The following is a 22,897-nucleotide window of genomic DNA, read 5'->3' as shown; positions in this document are numbered from 1 at the left end:
GGAGTTGGTAATGGTTGTGGGATTTCAACGGTGTCATGCTAGTGTTGGACTGTTTTTGATTGTGTTAGGTGCAGTGTTTTTTACCTAAACAAATTAATAGTCAAATTATATTATTTTATCATAAAGTAATATACTCTTACTCTACTTGGAAGTTCAAACTTACCGTATCAAGCTGTTAACAAGTAGCTAGAAGCTACTCACAGGTTGAATTCACTACATGTGGCAATAACGGGTTTCCAATTTCGGAATAACCAATTGAACTGAACTCCAAATTCATATTTTTAATACTGCTTTGACAATATACTAGGGTGCCGGGTTCCTTTGGCCTTACATCTCACTAGAAAAATAGGATGTATTTTTCTATATTGGTCAGATGGGAAAACATAAGGATCGATAATGGCCTTAAATGAAACGACAAGAGGTTTGACCGTTTGACGAGTTCTTATATATCATCATTCACCATGTCTAGTTGTTCACACGTTATAGGCAACGGCAGACTGACAACTTTGTTCTATCCTTTGATTTCACTTTTCTACTTTTCCCTCATTAAATATCTGCTTCAGACTTGCCGCAGAAAAAAACTCGCTATAAGTACAGTAGCACAATATTATGCTCAAGGTATATTAACAGCTATGGGCTTCCCCCGACCCATGGAAAATCCTCTTGTACCATCTGGCATCCGGGGCCCTGGAGGTTGCTTGGCGACAACTTGTTCAGTAAGAATTGAATTATTGGAATTGGAAGTTTGTGTTCCCAATTGATTATTCACACGACTATGAACTCGGCCACGACCCTTCCCCCTGCCCCGGCTACGCCCTTTCCTCTGCCCACTCTCTTTTTCATAGGCATGTTCTTCCTGCCAAATGAACAAATATATATAAAGGCAAGGCATAGAAACCGTAAATCCAATTAACAAACCCAAAACCAATTAACTGGTTATGCATGTAATTATTCGCCATTAAGCAACAAAGACTTGGTATATCACATAATCAGCAATCAAAATATCCAAGCACTTACCACATGTCCATGAGTATGAGTATCAGCAACGGGAGCATCTTCTACTGGTTTTTCATTTGCCTGCTGCTCGGGAAGAGAAGTATAATCCTCCTCGCAGTTAGCTTCAGTATCAAATCCCTTCTTTCCCCGTCCTTGAGAAGGTTTTGGCTGAACATGAAATATTAAAAGAGATATTATGTCTAAAGTCTAAACTATATTGAATATTGATCTATCATCCAACAGTTTGAAGACTCCTCAGCCTTGAGTCGCCTTATCAGGCCAAACTAGAGAGGGATTTTTATTTTTAATTTTATTAAAATAACAGGATACGGCTGTTGTAGATAAGAAAATAAGAATTATGATTGTCAATGCCCTATATTCAAAGAAAATTAATTGTATACCATGCATCTAACCATTTGACGAACCCGGAGGCCACTCCGCCAGTTTCGCTCATCATTCAGCTCCGCAACCTGCCAATAGTACTCACTCTTGTCATAATGCCAAAAATGCCATCGCAGTTTGCTAACTCAGAAATAAAATGGTACTTACTGCTCTCTCAGCCAGCTCAACAGATTCATATTCAACAAATGCATGCAACTGGAACAGAAAGCTCTGTTAGATTCAATAAATTACATACACTTCATTAATACTCTCCATGAAAAAGAGAGGTAAAGGTTCTCATTACTTGTCTGCTCAACTCCAATAAATTGCAATCCAAAATCAAATGTCAATGCCCAGGAATGATTGCATCAAACAAAGGTAGGCATGTCTATACTTGGAAACCATAGTATCATACTAAGGACTATGGAGAACCATTAAATGGTCATTTTACCAGTCAATTAAAGTATATATTGGAGAACTTTTGCCAAAACATAATGGAAACAAGAACAGAGCATGGTATCAACAGATGAACCAGCAGTAGATGAATTTATGCATGCATATATGTATGTAGACCTTGTTAGCTAAATGTACGCCATCAACTTTTCCCAATCTTGAAGCTGAAGAAGCACCACTATTGGAAGTTTGAGGAGGACATGTCCGGATGGTCTTCACACTGCAGAATCAAATGCAAAATGACAGAAATTTAAAATTTAGTAGCAAATACCTAACTTAAAAAGATTATGGGAAAAAGAATACTGTGACAAACATTGTGCTGCTTAAGTTACAAGTTGCAATAATACCTCCCAACAGCAGAAAACACCTTCATAAGATTCTGATGGCAATGATCCTCAGGTAGGTTTTCAGCTACAACAATACGAGACTACAACAAAAAATAATCCTAGATGTTAGAGAAAGTGAGAGGAAAGAAGTCTAATTAAGAGCCACCAATAGTAACCAAAGAAACGTCATTAATTAAAATATTATGAAAAGAATAAATAGCATGCATATTACAAGGGAAAGAATGAATAGCATGTATAATATTAGTATCATATTTAATCCATTCAACAAATTGTTTGCTCATCAATAACTTGTCCAGCATAATCTATAGCCAGTCACAGAGCTGTAGTAAAATTAACTTGTAGCTCTTCTATATCAGACTCAGTTAGGGGATGCTGGCGTTTGACTTTCTTTCCATCTTCACTTACTACCTGGACAAGATACCAAAAATACGAAAAATAAAATTACGAAAAGATACACAGAGAAGAACATGAGTTTGATAATATTAATTCATGAAGTATGAGAGCAAAGAAGCTTACAAGTTTTGTCGAGTTCCTCAAAGCAGTCGCAAGTTGAGAGTGACTGGTTATGAGGGCCTTGATCTTCTTGAAAGATGCAACAACAGATATAGGAACTGCATAGTTTTAGAAAAGCATTAATACAAAAATCGCAGCTCATGAAAACTTAAACCATTTAGCAACCATCTTATTACAGAACAAAAAACAATTCACTAAATATGATAATCTTTAAGTAGAAACTGCATCATCCCATTCCTCTCTTTAAAGTTAGAAAGAAGTTCTGGCAGTAGTAGAATAAAATGCTTTGGTTCATGGTGATTCTGCCACAAAGAAAAAAGAAAGAAAGAAGGAAACAGAATATACATCTTACCAAAACCTTCAGAATCTTTGTTGATGAACCTCATTAAATGATCAGTAGTAGCTAAGTTTAAATCACTGAAATAATACTCCACCTACAAATTATGGCATATTTAGATAAACCAATATAATAGTCAAGTTCCAGCATTCAGTCAAGAAACCAAGGATTATACTAAAAAGACATTTTTTGGGGGAGGTAAATGTTGGTAACAAAATAAGAAAGATGATAGTAAAAAAGGGAAGCTACTGATACACAATGTCTTCCTGCACCTCACATAGTGCACCATCCCCCAACCATTCCTCAACATCGGCAGTTTAAAGTATTCTATGACGGAGAAAGATATATGTAACAAAAAATAAAAATTTCCCTTGATTGTTATCCATTCTAAATTTCCTTTATATATAACAAAAAATAAAAATTTCCCTTGATTGTTATCCATTCTAAATTTCCTTTTCTGCCAAATATGAAAAGGCATTAATGTTCTAGAATTCCACCGAAATCCATTATAGAAAAGTACTAATTCTACCTGAAATTCATGATCCAAAAGCACTCTTGACAGCTAATTGAGTTATTCAATTTCCCAAAAATTTCAGAAAATTTCAACAACAAAAAGCTTCCCTCTGTCTATGTTATAGAAAGTAAACTATTTCAGATAATAGATATATAACTTGATAGTAGTGCCAAGTGCTAACTTAGGACTCCTGAAGACTTTTTTATGAGTAAAACATATCAAAATTTCAGCTTCTTGCAGATTTTAAATGCCACTCTATAGCTGATATTTAATCAGGAAAAAACAGGGGTAATGAAGTTCTATTGTAGGCAATTGAATACATCAACGCACACCCACTATCATAAGCAGTAAATTGTTCCAACATCAGGTATCAGCTAATCTACAACAATGACAGCAATGAACCAAAGGGGAAAAAAAAAAGAAATGGAAGATTAATCTGCTATTTCAGCTTCATACTGTAAAAAGATATTGAGGCAGCGTAAAGCTGCAGTTTCTTCATAAACTTATCAGAGACCAAATTTTATCACGATCCATTTTATCTCCACCCCCGCCCTCCAATAAAAAAATAAAGCATCCGACCCTCATCATTATCAAATTTCAGACTGAATTAACACATCCAATTGTGCCCGAGAGCCAGTTTACAGGTAAAATTACCAAACCTCCCCCTTCCAAAAATGCTTCCTCGGGTCAGGTGTGGTGATCAATTTGTCCCAATATGAGTTACTGTTCTACGGCACTCAGACGAGGGAATGACTGCAGAGTGGATTTTGGATGGTAAAGGAGGGGAATAGGGGATTATTTATCATGCACCATTTATTGGTTTTAAACTGTGGTACACAACTGCACTTGCAACCACAATAAAGCAGTTTCAAAGAACTCAAGTTGCAACAACCACATATGAAAACAATTGCAGTTGAAACACCCAAAATTTATCCTACGAAACTTTAAATCCAAGAAACTTCCAAATCATTCTTTATTAATTTTTATAGACACAGTATATAAACCTCTTAAGTTTAGGAACAAAAAACTAACCCTTCCCTCCAAACTACTAAACTCCCAATCCAAATATAATACCTAACATCCAAAACCTAAATGTATAGATGAAACGGGTAATATCAATACGATAACAGAAGCAAGGAATATTCCGCCTACTTGCATAATTCAAAGAACTTGAGAAAGAGCATCCATTCAATTTGGACACTAAAGTAGACCTGATTCAAAATCTTCTGACTAGCTTCCTCAGATAGCTTGCTTTTGGAAGAAGGAGTGTGATCTGACTCGCCGTGAGACTGCTGAACTTGCGGCACACCGGAATCGGAGCCAACATGATACTGATTCGGGTGATGGTGAGAACGGTAGTGAGCCTGAACATGATGATGATGCTGATGAGCAAGATGATGATGGTGGTGATTCTGGACGGCTGGTACGTGACCTTGAATCTGTACGTGGAAGGGTGAAGTCGGGGGCGGTGGATAAACATGCACCATACCAGAAGGCGGAGGAGGAGGAGGCGGCGGCGGCACCACTAGCCGAGTAGTAGGTCGCGTGGGCACGAATTCAGGAGCCTGTGCGTTGAGCCGGCTAGAGGAAAGGTTTCTGGAGAGAGATGGATCTGCGTGCGAGGAAGAAGGGCACATGTCTGGGGCTTCTGTCAGTGATTCTTGAGCCATGTCACAACGATCTAGAAGCTGCTTCAGCTTAGACCACACTGGCAGTTACCTTTTTTAGAAGAGGGTGGACTATGAGTCTATGACAGGAAAAATATCAGTGAGATGGGAGATTCGTCAAGCATAACCCCAAGAACAATTCTCAAATTATGACTCTTGTTCAAATAGTTTCGGGGTGGTACTGTTACACTGGTCAGAGCCCCAGCGAGATCATAGGTTTTTTTCTGGGGTCGTGATAGGATCATAGATGGATGACTTTATGAACTATGATTGACGAAGATGGACGCGGGCCCAACGGATGACTATCCAATTTTTCTGAGAATGCTATAAGTGCAGCGTGATCTTTATTGCATAAAAAAATAGTTTAAGAAAAACAATAGATTCAAACAACGCAAGACTCTTGTCCAAAAAAAAAAAAAAAAACAGCACCAGACTACTAAACAATACAAATATTGGAACATAAAATATATAATTTTAATAGAATATTAAAAATAGTTGATTTATTAATCAACTTGGGATGGTTGAACTGTCTGCTCACTTGTTTACTTAAATAAGTATCATAAATTTTAATTTCTTCTTATTTATGCCGCAATTCATTAGTCAACGATAAATTCTTAAATTGATCTTTGGTTTTCCAAGCTCAGTAATATTGTGGTAAACAAAAAAATATTTCGAGAATTTGCTATTTATCCTCTAAACATACACGAGAAAATTGGCATTTTTCATATCTTTATTTTGAAAAATATCAAACTTCTCTTTAAATTAAATTAAAAGAATAAAGTATATTTTTCGCTCCTGAAATTTGTTAAGAAAATTTTAAAAGTAATTCTAAATTTTATTTTGTTTTAATTTTGTGCTAAAAAATTTTAATTTGTATCAAATGTACCCACGTTAGCTCATTTTTCAAGAAGTTTAGGACCATTTTAGCAACAACTTTACAAGGACAACATTTAACGTAAACAAGTCAGACGCAGTTTTGTCATTGACTCTTAGTTATCAATCATTATTACTGCGTTAGTCCTAAGTTTTTTGAAAATTTAAGATGCAAATAAAAAATATATGCAATAAAATTAAAACAAAATAAATTTAAGAATATTTTAAACCTTTTAGCAAATTTTAGTAATAAAAAGTATACTTTACCTTAAATTAAATTTATATATGGTGAATCTGCTGCGGTTAATCTGAAGCTTCTAGGTTATATGCTCATGGTCAATCGATCACGCTTCTAGAGGTGTCACATCAGTTGATGTGAGTGGATTTTTAATGCTAAATGCAAGCGTAATTACAATCACACTTTCAGCCCCACGCTATTGGTTTCCTTCGCGCCCGCTAAAGTTATATAGCTTTTGAAAACCGTTCATTTTCTGCATTGATCTTCCCTTTCTACTTTCGTCTTCTTTCTTTCTCTCTTCTTTCCTTTTTCATTCTCCCTATTCTGCGGCTCACAAGAAGTGGTTGTGCTCATTTATTGCCTGTTTTTGTCGATATTTCTAGTACATTTTGTTCATTTTCATTATCCCTTTCCTCCTAATTTTCTCTTGCTACGTTTTTGCTTTTGTATTTTTCTCTTAGTTTAATAAGTAACTCTGAGAATTTTGAATTTTCATAATAGGATTATCTGGTAAAAATAAGGGGTACCACTGTTGTATCTGTGGTGTAGTCTTATTTTAAGTAGGAATAGCTAATTGAATGGCTTAATCTTCTTCGTTGAAGTATAATATTAGGCTTATGATAGTGGTGGTTCCCCATTTGTAGGTATTGCATGAAGGATTCCTAATCTCCAACCTCGGGGGCTTGTTTTTCTTGACCTAGGAGTTCCCAATACTCACTATTAGTGTACTTCTGACGTGACGGAAACCCCTCTACAGCCCAATGAGGGTGATTTGCAAGAGCTTCGAGAAATCAGGGATATATGTGGAGGTGGTACTGCGGAGGAACAATATGACCTTTCCTTCCTGGACGCACAGGAGTGTGCTTGCTATATAAATCTCTCGGCCCTGCACATTCCAGATTGGATGTAGGTGTACAAATTCATGTTAACTATACTGGTGATTAGGTTCTTGTTTTCACCCTTTGTCATTGCCCTCCTTAACTGTTGCTCCGTGACTCTCTCCTAACTTCATCCTAATAGTTAGGCTACTATTAGTTGCTTCGAGTTGGAGGTTTTCCTATTCTTTTTCCTTTTGACCATACCGAATTGGGAGGAAAAGCGTTAGAAAGGGTACATGTCCTTTTGTGCGGTTTAAAATCGTAAAATTTTTGGGCTCTTTGAGGATTTATTTCACAAATTCAAGGAGCAATACTTTAAGGTTAGGATGGCTAAGGGATAACATCCATTTCGGTTAACTCAGGAGGGTTAGAGGAGGTTTCCGACTTACAGTAACTATGATGTTGGGGTTGACTATTTGATAAAGGTCATGTATCAAGGTTTGTACCAAGTAGGTCAGAATGTCACCGATGTGTTGTGTGATATGGGGAACTAGTGCCCTTAATCCTTGGCTAGACATGGGTGACCGTGAAGCTAAATGTTAGTACATCGGTAGGTTTCTACTATTTCTTTCATGCTCTTTTCCTATGACGTCTTTATATTTTTCAAGCTTATGATTCTAACTTGCTCATTTTTCTTTTGTAGTTGCTATGGCTGGTGGACAGGTGACTTTGGCCAACTTTCATAAGGTGGAGCAAGAAGAAAAGGAGGAGAATGCTACTGAGAAAAGTAACTTCTGACGCTATCCTTCAGCATGACATATCTCATGGCACGGGAAAAGATGATGACCTGCATGTCATCCTGGACGCTGATCCCGAGAAGAAAAAACGGAAGAAAAGTGGGGGCAGCAGTAAGGGTAAAGATGGCGTCTCTCCGATGGTGATGTAGAAAAGTTTTGATTCCCTGGGTTTCATAATTGAATACTTGCTTCCTAAAACTGGGAACTTTTTCCTGGATTGTGATCTTTCCGCTCAAGCAAAGTAGGTTTATTGTTCCTTGCTTCATTCTGCAGCAATTGTTCGAAAGGCAAAGCCTATTCCTACTTAATCTCGTGTGCTATATGGGAAACTGTGTCAATCTCAAACTTATCTTGTGAATTTGAAGGAACGGAAAGAGGCTGCCGAGACTGCAAAGGTCGATGCTAAAAAGAAGGTTAAGGATGCAAAAAATGAAATCCAACGGCTTACCGACAGAGCTTCATTTGTAGATTTCAATAGCTAAATGTCGTGCCAAGGAAGCAAAGAAGAAAGCTAAAGAAGCAGAGGAGGTAGCTGCTGGTTTAAAGAAGAGGAACATGGAGATTGTGAAGAATGCTAAGGAAGTACTTTTTGACAAATTAAGATATCTTAAAATCACATGTGTTGCTTCTTGCCCCTGATATTGATGTCTCACTTCTCGACGCTTGTAAGATTATCAAGGATGGGCGAATTGTTGATATTCCAATCCAGAGAAAAGCTTAGTTTATTTTTCTCTCTTTTATCTACTTTGTATATTTGTCTAGAATGTTTGTTTGCTACCTAAGGGGCCGATGAAACTATTTTGTATTTTTGGTTAAGTTATTACACTTTTATCATTTTTGTTGGCCAAGTTGTATACTTTATCATTTTCCACTTTATTGTGTTGGATATCCGTTACTATGGGCAAAATGGCTTTGAGATTAATCACTTCCCGTGGAACCGATTTGAATGATAAATAGAAACGAAATAATAAAATGCTTGGGCACCATTAAAACCTTCCTTCACCGTTAATGGGTTCCTTAGGTGAGGAAAGAGTACCCATTTATTAATGAATTTGCAAACCAATCCAATTTACAAGGTAAAATAAAACTAAGAACAAATGCTAAAGGAAAACGAAATATATCTAAATCAAATAAATGTTAAATGAATAGCGACATTCACTTGACCTTAATAATAAAATCACTTAAGATTAGCAACGTTCAAGAATCTCGAGATCTCGATATTGTCGAGTTTTTTGAGTTTGTATGCTCCCTCTCCATAGGACTCGCGAACTTGGTATCATCCTTCCTAGTTTGGTGATAACTTGCCTTCCCTTGGCCTAACAGCTCCGATGTTGTTGTGGCGTAATACCAAATCACCGTTGTTAAAGGTCCTTCTTCTTACTACCCGATTGTACCTTAGAGAAATTCGTTGCTTGAGAGCTGCCTCCTTTAAGCGAGTCATAGCTTTTACCTCGTCTATTAAGTTTTTCTTAGCTTTTACATTGAAATTTTTAAAAGAGCCTAGGATTGGGTTCCCCGATCTCAACTAGTAAGATGGCCTCAATACTATAAGTGAGATGGAAAGGCGTTTCACCTATCGAGGACTTTGGTGTAGTTTGGTAGGACCATAAGACGAAATTGAGCTCATCTGCCCATGTCCCTTTCTTTTAGTCCATTCGCTTTTTGATCCATTTGAGAATAAGCTTGTTTATTTCTTCTACCTTACCGTTCACTTGCGAGTGTTCTACTGAGGAGTAGTGCTACCAAATTCTTAATCCCTCGAGAAGACTTCGGATTTTTTTTAGTAGTGAATTGAGTATTGTTGTTAGAGATGACATCGAGGATTTTGAATCGATTGATTATCTAACTCCAGACGAACTTCCTGCAGTGAGTTTCTGTGATGCTAGCTAGGGCCTCTGCTTCCACCCACTTCGTATAATAATTGATGGCTATGATTATGTACTTGATTTGTCTCGGGGCCGTCGGGGAAGGCCCCTTGAGGTTGACTTCCCACATTGATAATGGTCGGATGTCATTATTGAGGTTAACTCTTGGGCGGGCACTTGGTGAAAATCATAGTTTTCTTGACATTTGACGCGTTTTGACAAATTGCATGGAGTCTTTGATCATTGTGGACTAATAGAAACTTGCGTTCACCAACCTTTGTGTCAACGACTTGCTGTGTGGTGTCCGCAGCACTCCTCATGCAATTCCCTCATAATATACTCCATTTGATCTAGCCAGAGACATGTTAATAGTGGCTGTAAAATGCCTCTTTGGTATAGCCTTCCTTGTAGTATGGTATGTTTCACGACCTCACTTTTTATGGTTTTTGCCTTAGTCGGGTCATTCGGGAGTATACCCTCTTTGATAAACCACTTGATTGGAGCTATCCAATCCTCCCCTTCTTCTTGGTTGATGAGTAAGGTCAGAGATGACTCTTTAACTATTTCAAGGATCAGAGAGTGATTTTCGACATTTGGCTTTGTAGTGATAAACTTTGATAACAAGTTTGCCCTTGTGTTCTTCTCTCTAAGTATATGTTGGATAGTGACTTCGTTGAACGAAGCACAAAGCTCTTTTACACGGCAGTATTATCCTTGGCTGTTATCGTGCATAGAATAGTACAGTCCTATATAATTTATCTCAGAAAATATTTGGATATGAACCACTTCAAAATAATAGTATGAAATACCAGAGAAAATTTAAACAATTTAGAAAAACACTTGAACATGAACTACTTCAAATGATAACATAGGCATCACTAGTCCTAAGCTAAAGCAAAACAGAAACAACAATAACGAAAAAACACCACCTAAAGTTTAAAAAAACTAAAGGAATACTAATAATTAATGGCATTTCTAACTCTAACTGATATGATCCTCATCATTTTCAAATTGAAAATTCAATTATACAAAAAAATCAACCACACCAACCTCAACCCTAATTAAAATTCTCAAAACCCCAAAATTGACTTGTACTTTTTAAACATTTAATACATCATCAACATTTTTAATGCAAACTTAAGTAACAAACTCTTAACAATACAGAAACAATCACTTTTATTCTTCATGATATCAAAACAATAAACAGAAATCATAATAATAAATACAAAATCATCAAAACAAAATTCAAAATTAGAATTATAAACAAAATTTCAAACACAACATTATCAAAATAGAATTAAAAAATCCCTAAAAATCAAAATAGAATTAAAAAAATCTAAATCTAAACTAATAGATGAACTAAATCTGAAAAAAAATAGGGAAAAGGAGGAGGACAACATACTTGGAGGGAGGAAGGAAGCAGCTCCGACGAAGTGGTGGCAACGGTGACCAACCAGCAAGATTGTATTATTAGGATATTTTAAAAATAAATTAAAAAATAATTGAAAGAAGGAGGAGGACAACATAACTGGAGGGAGGAAGGAGGCAGCTCCGGCGATACAAGGAGCAGCGGCGACAAAGGTGCAACAGTGGCGGCGGCAACAGTGGCAGAAAGGACAAAAATGGCCGTGATAGAGTGACCAACGCAACGTAAAGAGTCTACGCAGTCTTTGAACATTGGTGGTGGTGGTCAACGTTAGTGGAGGGACTACCGAAGGTGGTTTATGGGAGAGGAAGAGAGGGAGAGAGAGAGAAGATAAGGTTAGAGAGAGAAAGAGAGAGAGTAGTTCAAAAATGAGGGGAAGTGGGTTTGCGGTTTAAATTTAGGACAAGAGTATCGTCGGATTTATCGGCGGATTGCTTTGCGAATGACCAAAATGCAGCATTGCACTAATTCGGATTATCAACGGATTTATCTGCCAGCAAATTCAACGGTAATGATCGCACCATTTTTTCTTTTTTTTTTCTCTCCAATCATTACTAGCGAATTTACCGTCAGAAAACCGAATCCAATGGTACTTTTTTTATCCAACAAATTTATTGCCAAATCTGCCAGTAAATCTGCTGTTAATATCCTACGCTAAATCTAACAGTAAATTCAACAGTATTGAGCATTCTTTTTGTAGTGTGAGTTTCAATTGTGTCGTGGCTGATGACGGCATCTCAGTATGCACCACACTTTGTATTTGTCCACCATTTGCCTCATAGTTCTCCAAGGGGACGTGTTCCCTGTTGGCTTCTGGTAAATTCTATGAATACGAGTGATCAGAGGCCATTGGATTTTCATTTGGTTTCTCGGTACACAAATGGCTGCCAAGCAATGTTAACAAAAAGAGGGGGTGGAAATCTGTAAAGATACTCTAACTCTCAAGTTAGTGGGTATCTTAAATGCAAGGTTAGTAGGATAGATTCTATACTTGAAAGAGTTGAATGCTTCTATTAGGAGTAAATAGCCAAAATCGTCCCTAAAAGATACCTCGGTCTCTATTTTGGTCCTCGAAAGATAAAGATAATCAAAATCGTCCCTGAAAGATACACGATTGATCACGTTAATCCTTCCGTCAGTTGGATGATGACGTGTCACGTTAAGTGCCACGTGGCATATGATGACGTGGATGGCTAATGCCACGTGTTAAAAGATAATTGGTTGACATGTCAGATCAGTGACACCTGGCATGCCACGTGTCAGGTAAGTGACACATAGCATGCCACATGGCATTTGATATGTAAAAAAGTTATTTATAATCAAAATAGTCTTTGAAAGATACCCCGTAAGTCATTTTCATCCCTGAAATTTTAAAAATTAATCAAATTAGTCCTTATATAAGTTTTTTTTTATTTTTTCTTGATAATATTAAATTTAAAATATTTTTTGATACTACTAATTTTAATAGAAATGTAATTGACAATTAAAAAATTAGTAATTGTATCTTTTCTTCTTAAAAAGATTTTCAATAAAATTACTCTCTCCTTTAATTCTTCTCAAAATCTCTGTTATTCTTTTCTATTCTAAAACTTTTTTTACATTATTATTACATTTTGCTGGAATATATATATACTCAAAAGTCAAAATATTAAAAGTCAAAATTCAAGAAGATCCACAAATTTTGCTTCAATTTCAAACTTTACAAAATATTGAAAATTTGTTGCTTAATTATTATTATTATTATTATTATTATTATTATTATTATTATTATTATTATTATTATTATTATATATATATATATATATATATATGCTAAACGAATTGTTTCTTAAGCTATTACATGCAATGATCATAATAAATTTTTGTGTGTTTCATATGTTTGAGATAGATTATATAATTTTTTTTAATATCACTACCATTATATCCTATATGTAATAATACCGTAATGGAAAAAAAAATATGTAGTAAAAAAAAATAGTGGTATAACTTTGTTTAGGTTAACATACATAAATTTTGATTTTAAGCATATAACTTTGTTTAGGTTAACAAATACATTCATTTCAATTTTGAGTGTATATATATATATATATTCCAGCAAAATGTAATAATAATGTAAAAAAAAGATTTTAGAATAGAAAAGAATAAGAGAGATTTTGAGAAGAATTAAAGAAGAGAGATAATTTTATTGAAAAATTTTTTAAGAAGAAAAGATACAATTACTAATTTTTTTATTGTCAATTACATTTCTATTAAAATTAGTAGTATAAAAAAATATTTTAAATTTAATATTATTAAGAAAAAAACTTATATAAAGACTAATTTAATTAATTTTTAAAATTTCAAGGATGAAAATGACTTACGTCTGAATTTTGAAGGACTATTTTAATTATAAATAACTTTTCTACTTGTCAAGTGTCACGTGGCATGCCACGTGTCACTGACCTGACACGTGTCATGCCAGATATCACTGATTTGACACGTCAACCAATCATATTGTGACACGTGGCATTAGCCCTCCACGTCATCATATGCCACGTGGCACTTAACGTGACATGTCATCATCTAACTGACGGAAGGACTAATGTGACGAATCGTGTATCTTTCAGGGACGATTTCGATTAACTTTATCTTTTGAAGGGATGATTTTAATTAACCTTATCTTTCGAGGACCAAAATGAAGATCGGAGTATTTTTTAGGGACGATTTTGGATATTTACTCCTTCTATTAGATCCTAAATATTTGAGGGTAGTTATGGATTGGAGGATCTTTTCGAATTATGAATTCGAAAAGCTGTTAAGGCGATATCAAGCTACACGGAGCTAGTCCAAAAATATTTGGGCCTTAAAAGAGCCCAAAGAGTGGAAATTAGGTTTTTTGAACCATAGATTAAATCTAAAAGAATTTAGGCCTCTTAGATAATAGATTGTGTCCAAAATAAATTTTAATTTTTATCTCAAATAATATGTAATTTTAACATCCCTATGAACTTGGTAAATATTGTAAAGTTTTAATTATATATATTCTTTTTAATAGATTCCAGCATTGAAGAACAATTTGTCACCCATACCACGGTTTTATCTCAATAATCTTAAGTATGTCTATAAACTTAGTAAATAATCTAAAATATTTTGGTTACATAGTTTTTGAAAATACAATAACAACAACAAAGTCTTGTTCTACTAAGTGGGATCGGCTACATGACGACGCCATTGTGAAGATAAGTTGGGTAAAAATATGGAAGATGTTTGTCTTCCTAATTCTCATGATGAGTGTAGGATAACAAAATCCATAGTTACAAATTTTCTCACACTGTTCTTTTAAGTAACACGTATATTGTTTGTTTGTTTGTTTTTATTTTTTTTTCGTTTTACTTCACACAAGAACTCCATAAATAGTAAAACAATCATCTTTATGAAGATTGTATAAAAAGTATGCTACTGGATAACTAAACTTTTGCATTGGTTCAAGCAATCCATTACAACGCGAAACTACTAATAAAAACTTAAAAGGATACCTTACCTTCATATTACCAAAATATACGGCTTCCAAACAATTTCAGAAAGCCACGACGTTCTCCTAGAACTAATACAAAGAACAAGTGTTTTCCACAAGACTCAGAACTGGTATATATCAGCATTTTTCAAATAAGCGATTCTTTTCAATTTCCAGAGCATTCAAGAGTACTTTAGAATTCCAAGATCAACAGTGTGGATAACATACAGGTTTGTCTTGCCCACAAATGACAAATAACTCATTCCTTTTCAGTAATGACCACAAAGACATCCTTCAATGACCACTTTCGTCTTTCAGTTTTCGCTGGGGGGTTAATAACAGCCCTTTCTGCATTCACTGAACGGTACCCTATCACTATCTCTCTTCTCTGCCGAGCCCGTAACATTATTTCATAAAAACTTAATTCCTCACCTTCACGGAGGTAGAGATCTGCTTGCCTTATGTGCATCTCATTTCCCTGACAAAGATCCAGAAAAGAAATTATTAAACTATCAAAGACTGAAGTAATTTTAAAAAAAAATTATATTATCGCATAATTAATTCAAAAAACTTGGTCTTTTTGCTCCTATAATATCAAATAACTAGTTTATCAGTTCTTGCTATAAGAACAGTACCTCCTCTGCAAAGAGCTCTTCCAATACATCATTTATTTGCCGATCTTCTGCAACCATGGCTAAAGCCATGCTGACAAGTTCATTTGATAAAACGTAATCACTAATCTTTGACATAGATAACAAATTTTTTGTCCTAGGATCCAAAATTTCGCTTATTATAACTGATTTATCCGAAGCCTGCTTCATTTCCCCAATCCATGAGCCTTTTGAGAAGCTTCCTCCATGAGCTTGACTGGCCATAGCTTCATAAGGAAGACGTCTAGCCTGAACTCAAAACATACATACTTTTTAGATACAAAACATTAAAGAAAAGATAACTAAATATTCTAGTATTACTTTTTAGCCTAAGACACTAGAGAATAGAAAAAACTTAACATTACCATCTACCATGAAATTTTACCTTGTAGATGAATCCTAAAGCCTCTGAATTTAGTAAGAAGAAAATTATGATTCTTTCAACCAATTGGACTTAGAATACAAACCAAAGAACTTCAGCAATAATGATTGTAACACTTAACAAAGGAAGCCACACATGATGATCCAATTATAAATGTACTGAACTAAAAGCAATTTAATGGGACAATGTGGACTACATGCTGCATCATGGGGACAAAACCATATAGAACAAATACTGGAATTCTGCCAAAATATCCGATCATGTAATCCTACATATTAATATGTTTAGATGTTATTATTGCTTTAGCTTAACAGCTCTGTGCATTATGTCTACAGTTAAAGGACAAGAATGCTTGTTGAGTAGCAAAAAGCTCCATACTCTATACTCACTTGTATGTCGCGAATTAAAAGTAGCGTGGCAAGAGATCTGGAGTCAGCTTGAATTGCTGAATCTTCTACAGATTCATCAGCCAAAATTAATATCTGCAAATGCCAGAAACTAAAATAAGTTGCCAACATAATCATATAGACACAATTTAAAAACTAACACCATATATGATAGCATAACTTTAACCCTACTTGCACTAGCTACATGCTACTACCATAATTATCTCTACTGGATAACATGTAGTAATAATGCCTAAAAAGGAATTTCATAAATGTCACATACAGAATCAAATGATTCCAATGGAAGACTTTCTAAGTGACGACGTATAACAGCATTCCCCTCACGATTAACCAGAGATATATTTTCCAATCGATTTATGTCAAGGCTGCCCTCAGTTAGTTTCTTTTCCCTCTCTTTTTCAGGAACATCATTGAACATCCAGAGCTCTGAACCATGTGCTAGAGATGCATCCAAAACCTAGAAGGAACAGAGAGAATTTGGACAACCAAAATAAGAAAGTATAATAGCTCATAAAAAATAATACGTAGAGATGAATAGATTATTAACATAAGACTACTTTAACATAATAAGAACATTAATAAAAACAAATAAAAACATGGTATGATAGATGACAAACATGTCACATCCTTTAATGTTGGAATCATGTAAATCAATGTCAGTTTTAAGGGCATTCAAGTATGCAGTTTCGCAAGAAACCTATTCGGCAAGATGATTGACCCATTTTAACACTAAATTCTCTGTCAGCAATCAATATGTAACAGTAATCTCACAAAAATAGTTCAATTCGTCACAACCAAGTGATGAGTTTGAAAAGGTTCCTAAACCAAAAATAGAATCACCATGATCATGTCCTCCATATCACGCCTCCAACCGCAAAAAAGTATTCTTTCAGGAGACTTTGGATAAACAAAGTCCTTCGGTAAGCTTCCCTTCCAAACCTGATATCAACAAGGAATGGAGTCAAGGAACCATATCATTTGGTGTTCTCATCCATCTGCAAAATATAATATTATTGAATTCTTGGGCTAGGACTATTCTTTGAGCAGTCTGTGAAATGTTCATTATTAGACCTTAACAAACAAAACAAAAAAATGAATTCCATTTTTTATATTATCAGTTCTGTCATGCTTAAGAGTTCACAAAGCACCATAGGCAAGGACGCTGGGGCATAAGTATCATCATCCTCTGCAATAACCAGAACTTCGTCCCCTTCTTGTAAAACATAGGAGTCATCTGGATTCAAAATAATTTTACCACCATATGTTGCAGCTTTGATCCCACAAGGAATTGCAGCAGGAAAGCTGATTAATACATCTTCAAATTGCATTCCATCCAACTGTGGCCATCTTTTGATGTAGAACTCACAATTTTCAAATCCAAGTATATCTTCCCATATCTGACAATGAAAGCCCACAAGTTTGCATTTCACTTACTAGCATGTTAAACTTTATTATAGAGGAGATATCATAAAAGGGATAGAGTCATAATATCATCACAAACTGATCTGTAATGGAAACTAAGAGAACATACCATACGGAAGCCATAAAAACAACATCATCCTATAAAAAAAATCTCAATATAGCGAAGAAGCCTAAAATAATATAAATGATACATGACACGTTGTAATTTGTAAATGTAAACTATCAACCACAATGTAGTTTGTTGAGGTTTTTTTTTTTTTTTCTGTTTAAGCAAATTAGTATCTACCAATTAGTGGGTGATAATTGCAGTACGATATATTGTAGATCACTTATACAATTTTAAACATCATATAACACACATTCAATTTTCTCATAATAGTTTTTCCAATCAGGTCTATAAACTAATCATAGGCTTGCAAACAATTCTTTTTTTCTATTAAAAAGATTTTAACAAAAAAACTAAGCAAAAGACAAACTAGATTAACCTTATGCATCATATAACTAAAATTTTATCATGAAAAGTAGTAGACTATGACCTGTGCAAGACCAGGCTGCCGGGCACATTGAATCATCAAGCGGCCAATGACATCATGAGCTACAACAGTTTCAACAAGATCACCCCCAACAAGTTTAACAAGGACCTCATTGTCCAGGTCACTCAATTCGACCACTATGTGCCCTCTTAATCGTTCTTTGACTCCAGTTAAGCTTAAGACTGTTCTCAAAGCACGTGCATCACTCTGCACCAGATTAAAAGCAAGTTAATAGTTGTCCCTTCTTATTAATACCTGTAGTAGATTTCACTCAATCTGACCTGATCAGCATTCCCATCTTCAGCAAGGACAATTATTGCACGCGCCTTTGAAACAGAAACCTGTAGATCACATAGTGTGAGATCAAGCGGGAAAAGAGACCTAAAAGAAACAATGAACACATTTAATTATCTAAAACATGTAAAACTAAGCCAAATAGCCACCTTAAAGAAAGGTATTCCCTTTCCTTAATAATTCCTTGGCCAGACCTCAACAGAAATGGGTGAGACATGGATCAACATGGATACTTGAGGTTGGTTGACACTCTTAATATGTTGGTAAATGTTAGAATTCATATATCAAACTAGACCAACAGAAAATAACAATTCCAATTGGAAATATAAAGAAGAACCATATACCTTTTTAAGATCAGCCAGAATCAGTGGGCTCCCAGTTCTGCATATGACGGATGTTCCTTTGAAATCAAACTCCATTTTTGCAATGTCAAGCTCCATTTCTTCTTTGTCTCGCTCAGCCATCACTACAACAGTTCCTCCACCCAGGCTCTCATTGGCTATGGCAAGTTGATTTAGTAATGAACCCTGCACACCCAATCATATTATTGTGGTTCAGATGCATGAGAAATTAAAATATCCAAAGGGAGATGCACAAAATCTTGATAAAAGTAAATAAATAAATAAACAGCTGACTTATATATGTTTGAATAGTTTTGTTTTTAACGAATAATTCATTACTACAATGAAATCCGGTAGAAAGTAATTCTAGAATCTTACCAATTTATCACTCCAGCCAAGAATCAAAGTATGATTTTGCTCAACTACCTCACTTTTTCCTTTCCTCAGTGAGTCGAACTTCTCAGAAATGGCATCAGAGACAAGTCCAAGCATCATTGCAAATATAAGCATCCCACCAAAACTAATTGAAACCGCAACTAACCTCGGACCAGAACCTTGGGAGCTAGCATGATTGCCAGAATCAGCAACATAGGTCCAAGATAGCCAAAGACAGTGGGCGAGATCCTCAGTAGTTACCCCAAAAAGGGCCAATCCTCCTAGTAAAATTAGCAGTAATGTTGCAACTAACAGCACAAGTGGCTTAGCATAAGGATGAACTGATAAAAATACATCAACCCGGTATGCTATTTGCTTGTTTAGTGAAACTTGTTCTGATATATTCTCAGAAAATCTTGATTTTGATACGTAGTCTATATACTTGAAAATAAAAATGGGGATGAATAGAAGTGTAAAAGAGAAAAAGAGAGATAGATTTCTTCTCAAGTTTTCACTTGAAAAATGATCGTCCAGTAATGTGGAACTCGTAATGTTCATGGAGTCCAACTCATGGAATGCACGTAACCTGAGGTTGAGGTTGAGAATCTCACCCTACGAAAGAATTAAAGTAAATGAAGATGATTAAGGACAAAAGTTTGATTAAGCAGAAAAGAATGAGCATATATGTAGCATTATAGAGAACAAGAATTGCCTGCAGCTTTTTGACTTGGCTCTGAAGATGCATATTTCTGAGTAGCAGCAACAATAAAGCAGCAATTGTCAACGTCTGCTCCCACACCACGCGATTGTTGAAGTTATAACAAACGAAACACATAGATGAATGGATAAAGAGAAGGTTGAGCAGCTACTTACAGCGAGTGCCAAGTGGCAACGAAATTGAGAAAGGAAAGAGAGGTTGTTTTTGGAAGCATTTTTGGCATCGGATATCTGTGGTAGCTCCTGAGTGGGAGCGGGAGTGGGGGCGGGAGTCGGATTCCGAGCGAATTTGACTCTCCGGCGATGACGGATGCCTGAGGCTGACGCTGCCGGGGGCCGATTAGAGATCGGATGAGAGGAGGAAGGCTTTGGGTTTGAGTAGAATCGACGGCCGTATTGCGAAGAAGAAGAGCGAAAGAACGACGGTGACGGGAAGAACCAATCTCTGCCGGACGTGGCGGCAGTTGAGGTCTCCGAATCAAGGGACATATTCGAAATTACAACCTGTCCATTAGTCCATCGTTGACATTATGTTGGTGATACACTGCTGCTTTGGCTGCTGCCTAGTGCCAACTGCCAAGCCTCCCATTACAAACAAGTCAATAGCTAATAAAACAAGTAGTAACTGAGGTGAAGTTGATCTTTAAATGAAAATTTAGTTAAACAATCAAAGTATCTACCAACTCTTAAATATTAACTTTAGGTCGATAGAAGCTGAGTTTTCACTATAAAACAAACAGGTACTTATGCAAGTACGTAAGCTCTCCACCAAAATTAACTAATACGTATTAAAAACAAATTAATTAGTATATGTATTTAGAAAAAATAATTTAATTATTCTATTAGTTTTTATAATTTTATCTCATTTTTAATTAGGTTTTTATATTTTTTTAATGATATTTTTATATTGTTTTAATTTTGTAATTAAATCTTTTATAATGTAAAAAATATTAGAGTTAACTGAATATTTTTTTAGCAAATTAAAAATATTTATAATTAAAAATGTAATTAAATATTTGACTGCATGTATTTTGATAAAAATATTATGTTAATTTTAATATTTTTAATATGAAAATGACATAATTACAAAATTAAAAATAGTATAAAAATCTAATTAAAAAAAAAGTACAGAGACCTAATTAAAAGTTTAGTAAAATTATAAGAACTGAATAATTAAATTTAAAAAATATATAGCAGTTCAATTTGGTGTGTATATAATATTTTAGTTTAAATTAATACCAATTAATTTTTTGTTTTTTATTGAAACTGTTGGTTTTCTAAAATTCATTTTAATATAATATGTCAGCCGGCCTTTTGTTAATTATTAACGGAAATAAACAAGTTAGACGTGAGTATAAACAAGTATTTTTTATTTTATTTTAACTTTTTTTTTTTACAACAACTAAAATTAAAAATCACTATAAAATATTACGAAGATTAAAAAAAACTCATGTGACCTTTCTGAATATTAAGTTTGTGTAAAGTAATTTAACTTATTTTATAGATAGCCCTTTTTATAATTGCAGAGGAGAAGAACTTGATAGGTATACTCTTGACATGTCTTAACTATTGAACCACAACGACACAACCTATCAAGTACGGAATATTTAGTTGAGTTACCGTATATGTATGATAGATATATTTTGAATATAATATTTATTTGATATCTATTAGACATATGTAATTTTTTATATTCAATTATATTTTAATAAAAAAATAGTTTTTTAATATATTTGGATGCATTTTAAAATATACTTAAAATATATTTAAAATACACTTTTTTAGTTTTACTAGTTGGATCACCAATTCAAATTTCAAAACATTACTATTTATTCAAGTTGTATCATAATGTCATCTTACCAATTTTATTGTTTGGATGTGTGACTTTTTTTTAATATATATACTACATTAGATTGGAATAGATATAGATTAGATTATTAACTTTAACTTGTTTAATTTTGTAGATATTATTACTATGTCTGATCACTTTTATGACATTATTGTGGAATTATTATTCAAATTGGTTCTTAAAATTATATTTATATTTTTATCTAATTTTTAAAATTTCAATTATTTTATTTGGTGTGCTGGTGAAATTGTTAGCGGCGTGCTAACGGCTGTTACGCAGGATTTACCTTAATTTTTTTTATATGAAGACTCTTAAATCCTAAACCTAATCTCATTTAACTGTTTTAAAGGCTTTTTAAAAAAAATTAAAATAAAAACTTTCAATTATCATATTAGATAATAATTAGAGAATTCAGTGTGATAATAATCCGTCTATTTCATATTGGTTTTATTATAACAAAAACAGAATTTGAGATTAACGTGAATCACAAATATTAAATTAGAAAACTAAATTGAGATGCAAATGTAACTTTAAAAACTAATCTAAATATTAACTTCATTATCGTACATATGATTTTTACGAATTTATGATATTATTTTCTGGTGGAAATAAAATCACCAAAAAAATTCCCTTTTTTCTCTTCTTTCTTTCTATCATATAGATTATTAAACTACTCTTTCAATTTAATCTATAACAACAATAAGAAAAAATCTCACACCAACTCGTAAATTCAACCTAACGAAATATATAAATTCGATTATAATTTCAATTTATATATTTAATTTTATTTTTATAATTTTTTCAATCAAAAAATATATAACACAACATTCTTTATCTTTATATATTTTTTAAGTATTCTTTTAATTTTATTATAAATCATATCCTTCTTGTTGTAATATAAATCTAAATTATTTATAATAAATTTATAAATCTAATACTATATTTATACACATGATATACATGACACACTCACTTGCATACCATATATAATCTAAATTTATGAATTCATTTTAGAATAAGGTTAAGTAATCAAATTTTTTTTAAATTATTTTATTTATTTTAAATTTTAATGATTAAATCATAAATATTTAATTTTAAATTTTAATTTATAAATCTAAATCCTAAAATTAGTTTTCTAGATTTTTGTTATATAAACCTTAATCTCTTTTAGCATTTGATTGGCTCTTTCATTTAATTCCAGCACTGGAC

At 34.0% G+C, this 22,897-nt stretch overlaps 2 protein-coding genes across 3 annotated transcripts; both read right to left on the bottom strand.

Moving 5' to 3' along the window:
• Nucleotides 1-422: 422 nt before the first annotated feature.
• Nucleotides 423-5,655, bottom strand: LOC112695231 (la-related protein 6B). Of its 2 annotated transcripts, none has more exons than XM_025747485.3 (10): nt 4,753-5,655; nt 3,043-3,124; nt 2,694-2,788; nt 2,514-2,585; nt 2,178-2,257; nt 1,951-2,050; nt 1,546-1,608; nt 1,398-1,466; nt 1,018-1,164; nt 423-856 (listed from the first exon to the last, which is right to left on the bottom strand). In XM_025747485.3, the coding sequence occupies exons 1-10, from the start codon at nt 5,209-5,211 to the stop codon at nt 614-616; spliced, it is 1,410 nt and encodes a 469-aa protein (XP_025603270.1). In that variant the 5' UTR covers nt 5,212-5,655; the 3' UTR covers nt 423-613. The 2 variants fall into 2 exon arrangements, with proteins under 2 accessions (XP_025603270.1, XP_025603271.1); XM_025747486.3 differs by having other exon boundaries at nt 1,546-1,593.
• Nucleotides 5,656-14,661: 9,006 nt separating this feature from the next.
• Nucleotides 14,662-20,500, bottom strand: LOC112695230 (ion channel CASTOR). Its single transcript, XM_025747484.3, has 12 exons — nt 19,996-20,500; nt 19,835-19,909; nt 19,126-19,734; nt 18,751-18,933; nt 18,394-18,453; nt 18,116-18,319; nt 17,306-17,554; nt 16,998-17,096; nt 16,420-16,614; nt 16,140-16,232; nt 15,354-15,617; nt 14,662-15,196 (listed from the first exon to the last, which is right to left on the bottom strand). Exons 1-12 carry the CDS (start codon nt 20,326-20,328, stop codon nt 14,978-14,980), a joined length of 2,583 nt encoding a protein of 860 aa, XP_025603269.1. The 5' UTR covers nt 20,329-20,500; the 3' UTR covers nt 14,662-14,977.
• Between the last annotated feature and the right edge of the window lie 2,397 nt (nt 20,501-22,897).

The sequence above is a fragment of the Arachis hypogaea genome, chromosome 6 (assembly GCF_003086295.3).
Source record: "Arachis hypogaea cultivar Tifrunner chromosome 6, arahy.Tifrunner.gnm2.J5K5, whole genome shotgun sequence".
Classification (NCBI taxonomy): Eukaryota; Viridiplantae; Streptophyta; class Magnoliopsida; order Fabales; family Fabaceae; genus Arachis; species Arachis hypogaea.
This window is presented reverse-complemented; position numbering and strand designations above follow the sequence as displayed.

Excerpts from the sequence above, each read along its gene's own strand:
- LOC112695231 (XM_025747485.3), bottom strand. The coding sequence starts at position 5,211 with ATGGCTCAAGAATCACTGACAGAAGCCCCAGACATGTGCCCTTCTTCC. Across the intron at positions 2,789-3,042 it reads CAAAGATTCTGAAGGTTTTG|TTCCTATATCTGTTGTTGCA; the intron begins GTAAGATGTATA and ends AAAACTATGCAG. Across the intron at positions 2,586-2,693 it reads TGAGGAACTCGACAAAACTT|GTAGTAAGTGAAGATGGAAA; the intron begins GTAAGCTTCTTT and ends TATCTTGTCCAG.
- LOC112695230 (XM_025747484.3), bottom strand. The coding sequence starts at position 20,328 with ATGTCCCTTGATTCGGAGACCTCAACTGCCGCCACGTCCGGCAGAGAT. Across the intron at positions 19,910-19,995 it reads GTTGCCACTTGGCACTCGCT|ACGTTGACAATTGCTGCTTT; the intron begins GTAAGTAGCTGC and ends GTGTGGGAGCAG. Across the intron at positions 19,735-19,834 it reads GCCAAGTCAAAAAGCTGCAG|GGTGAGATTCTCAACCTCAA; the intron begins GCAATTCTTGTT and ends ATTCTTTCGTAG.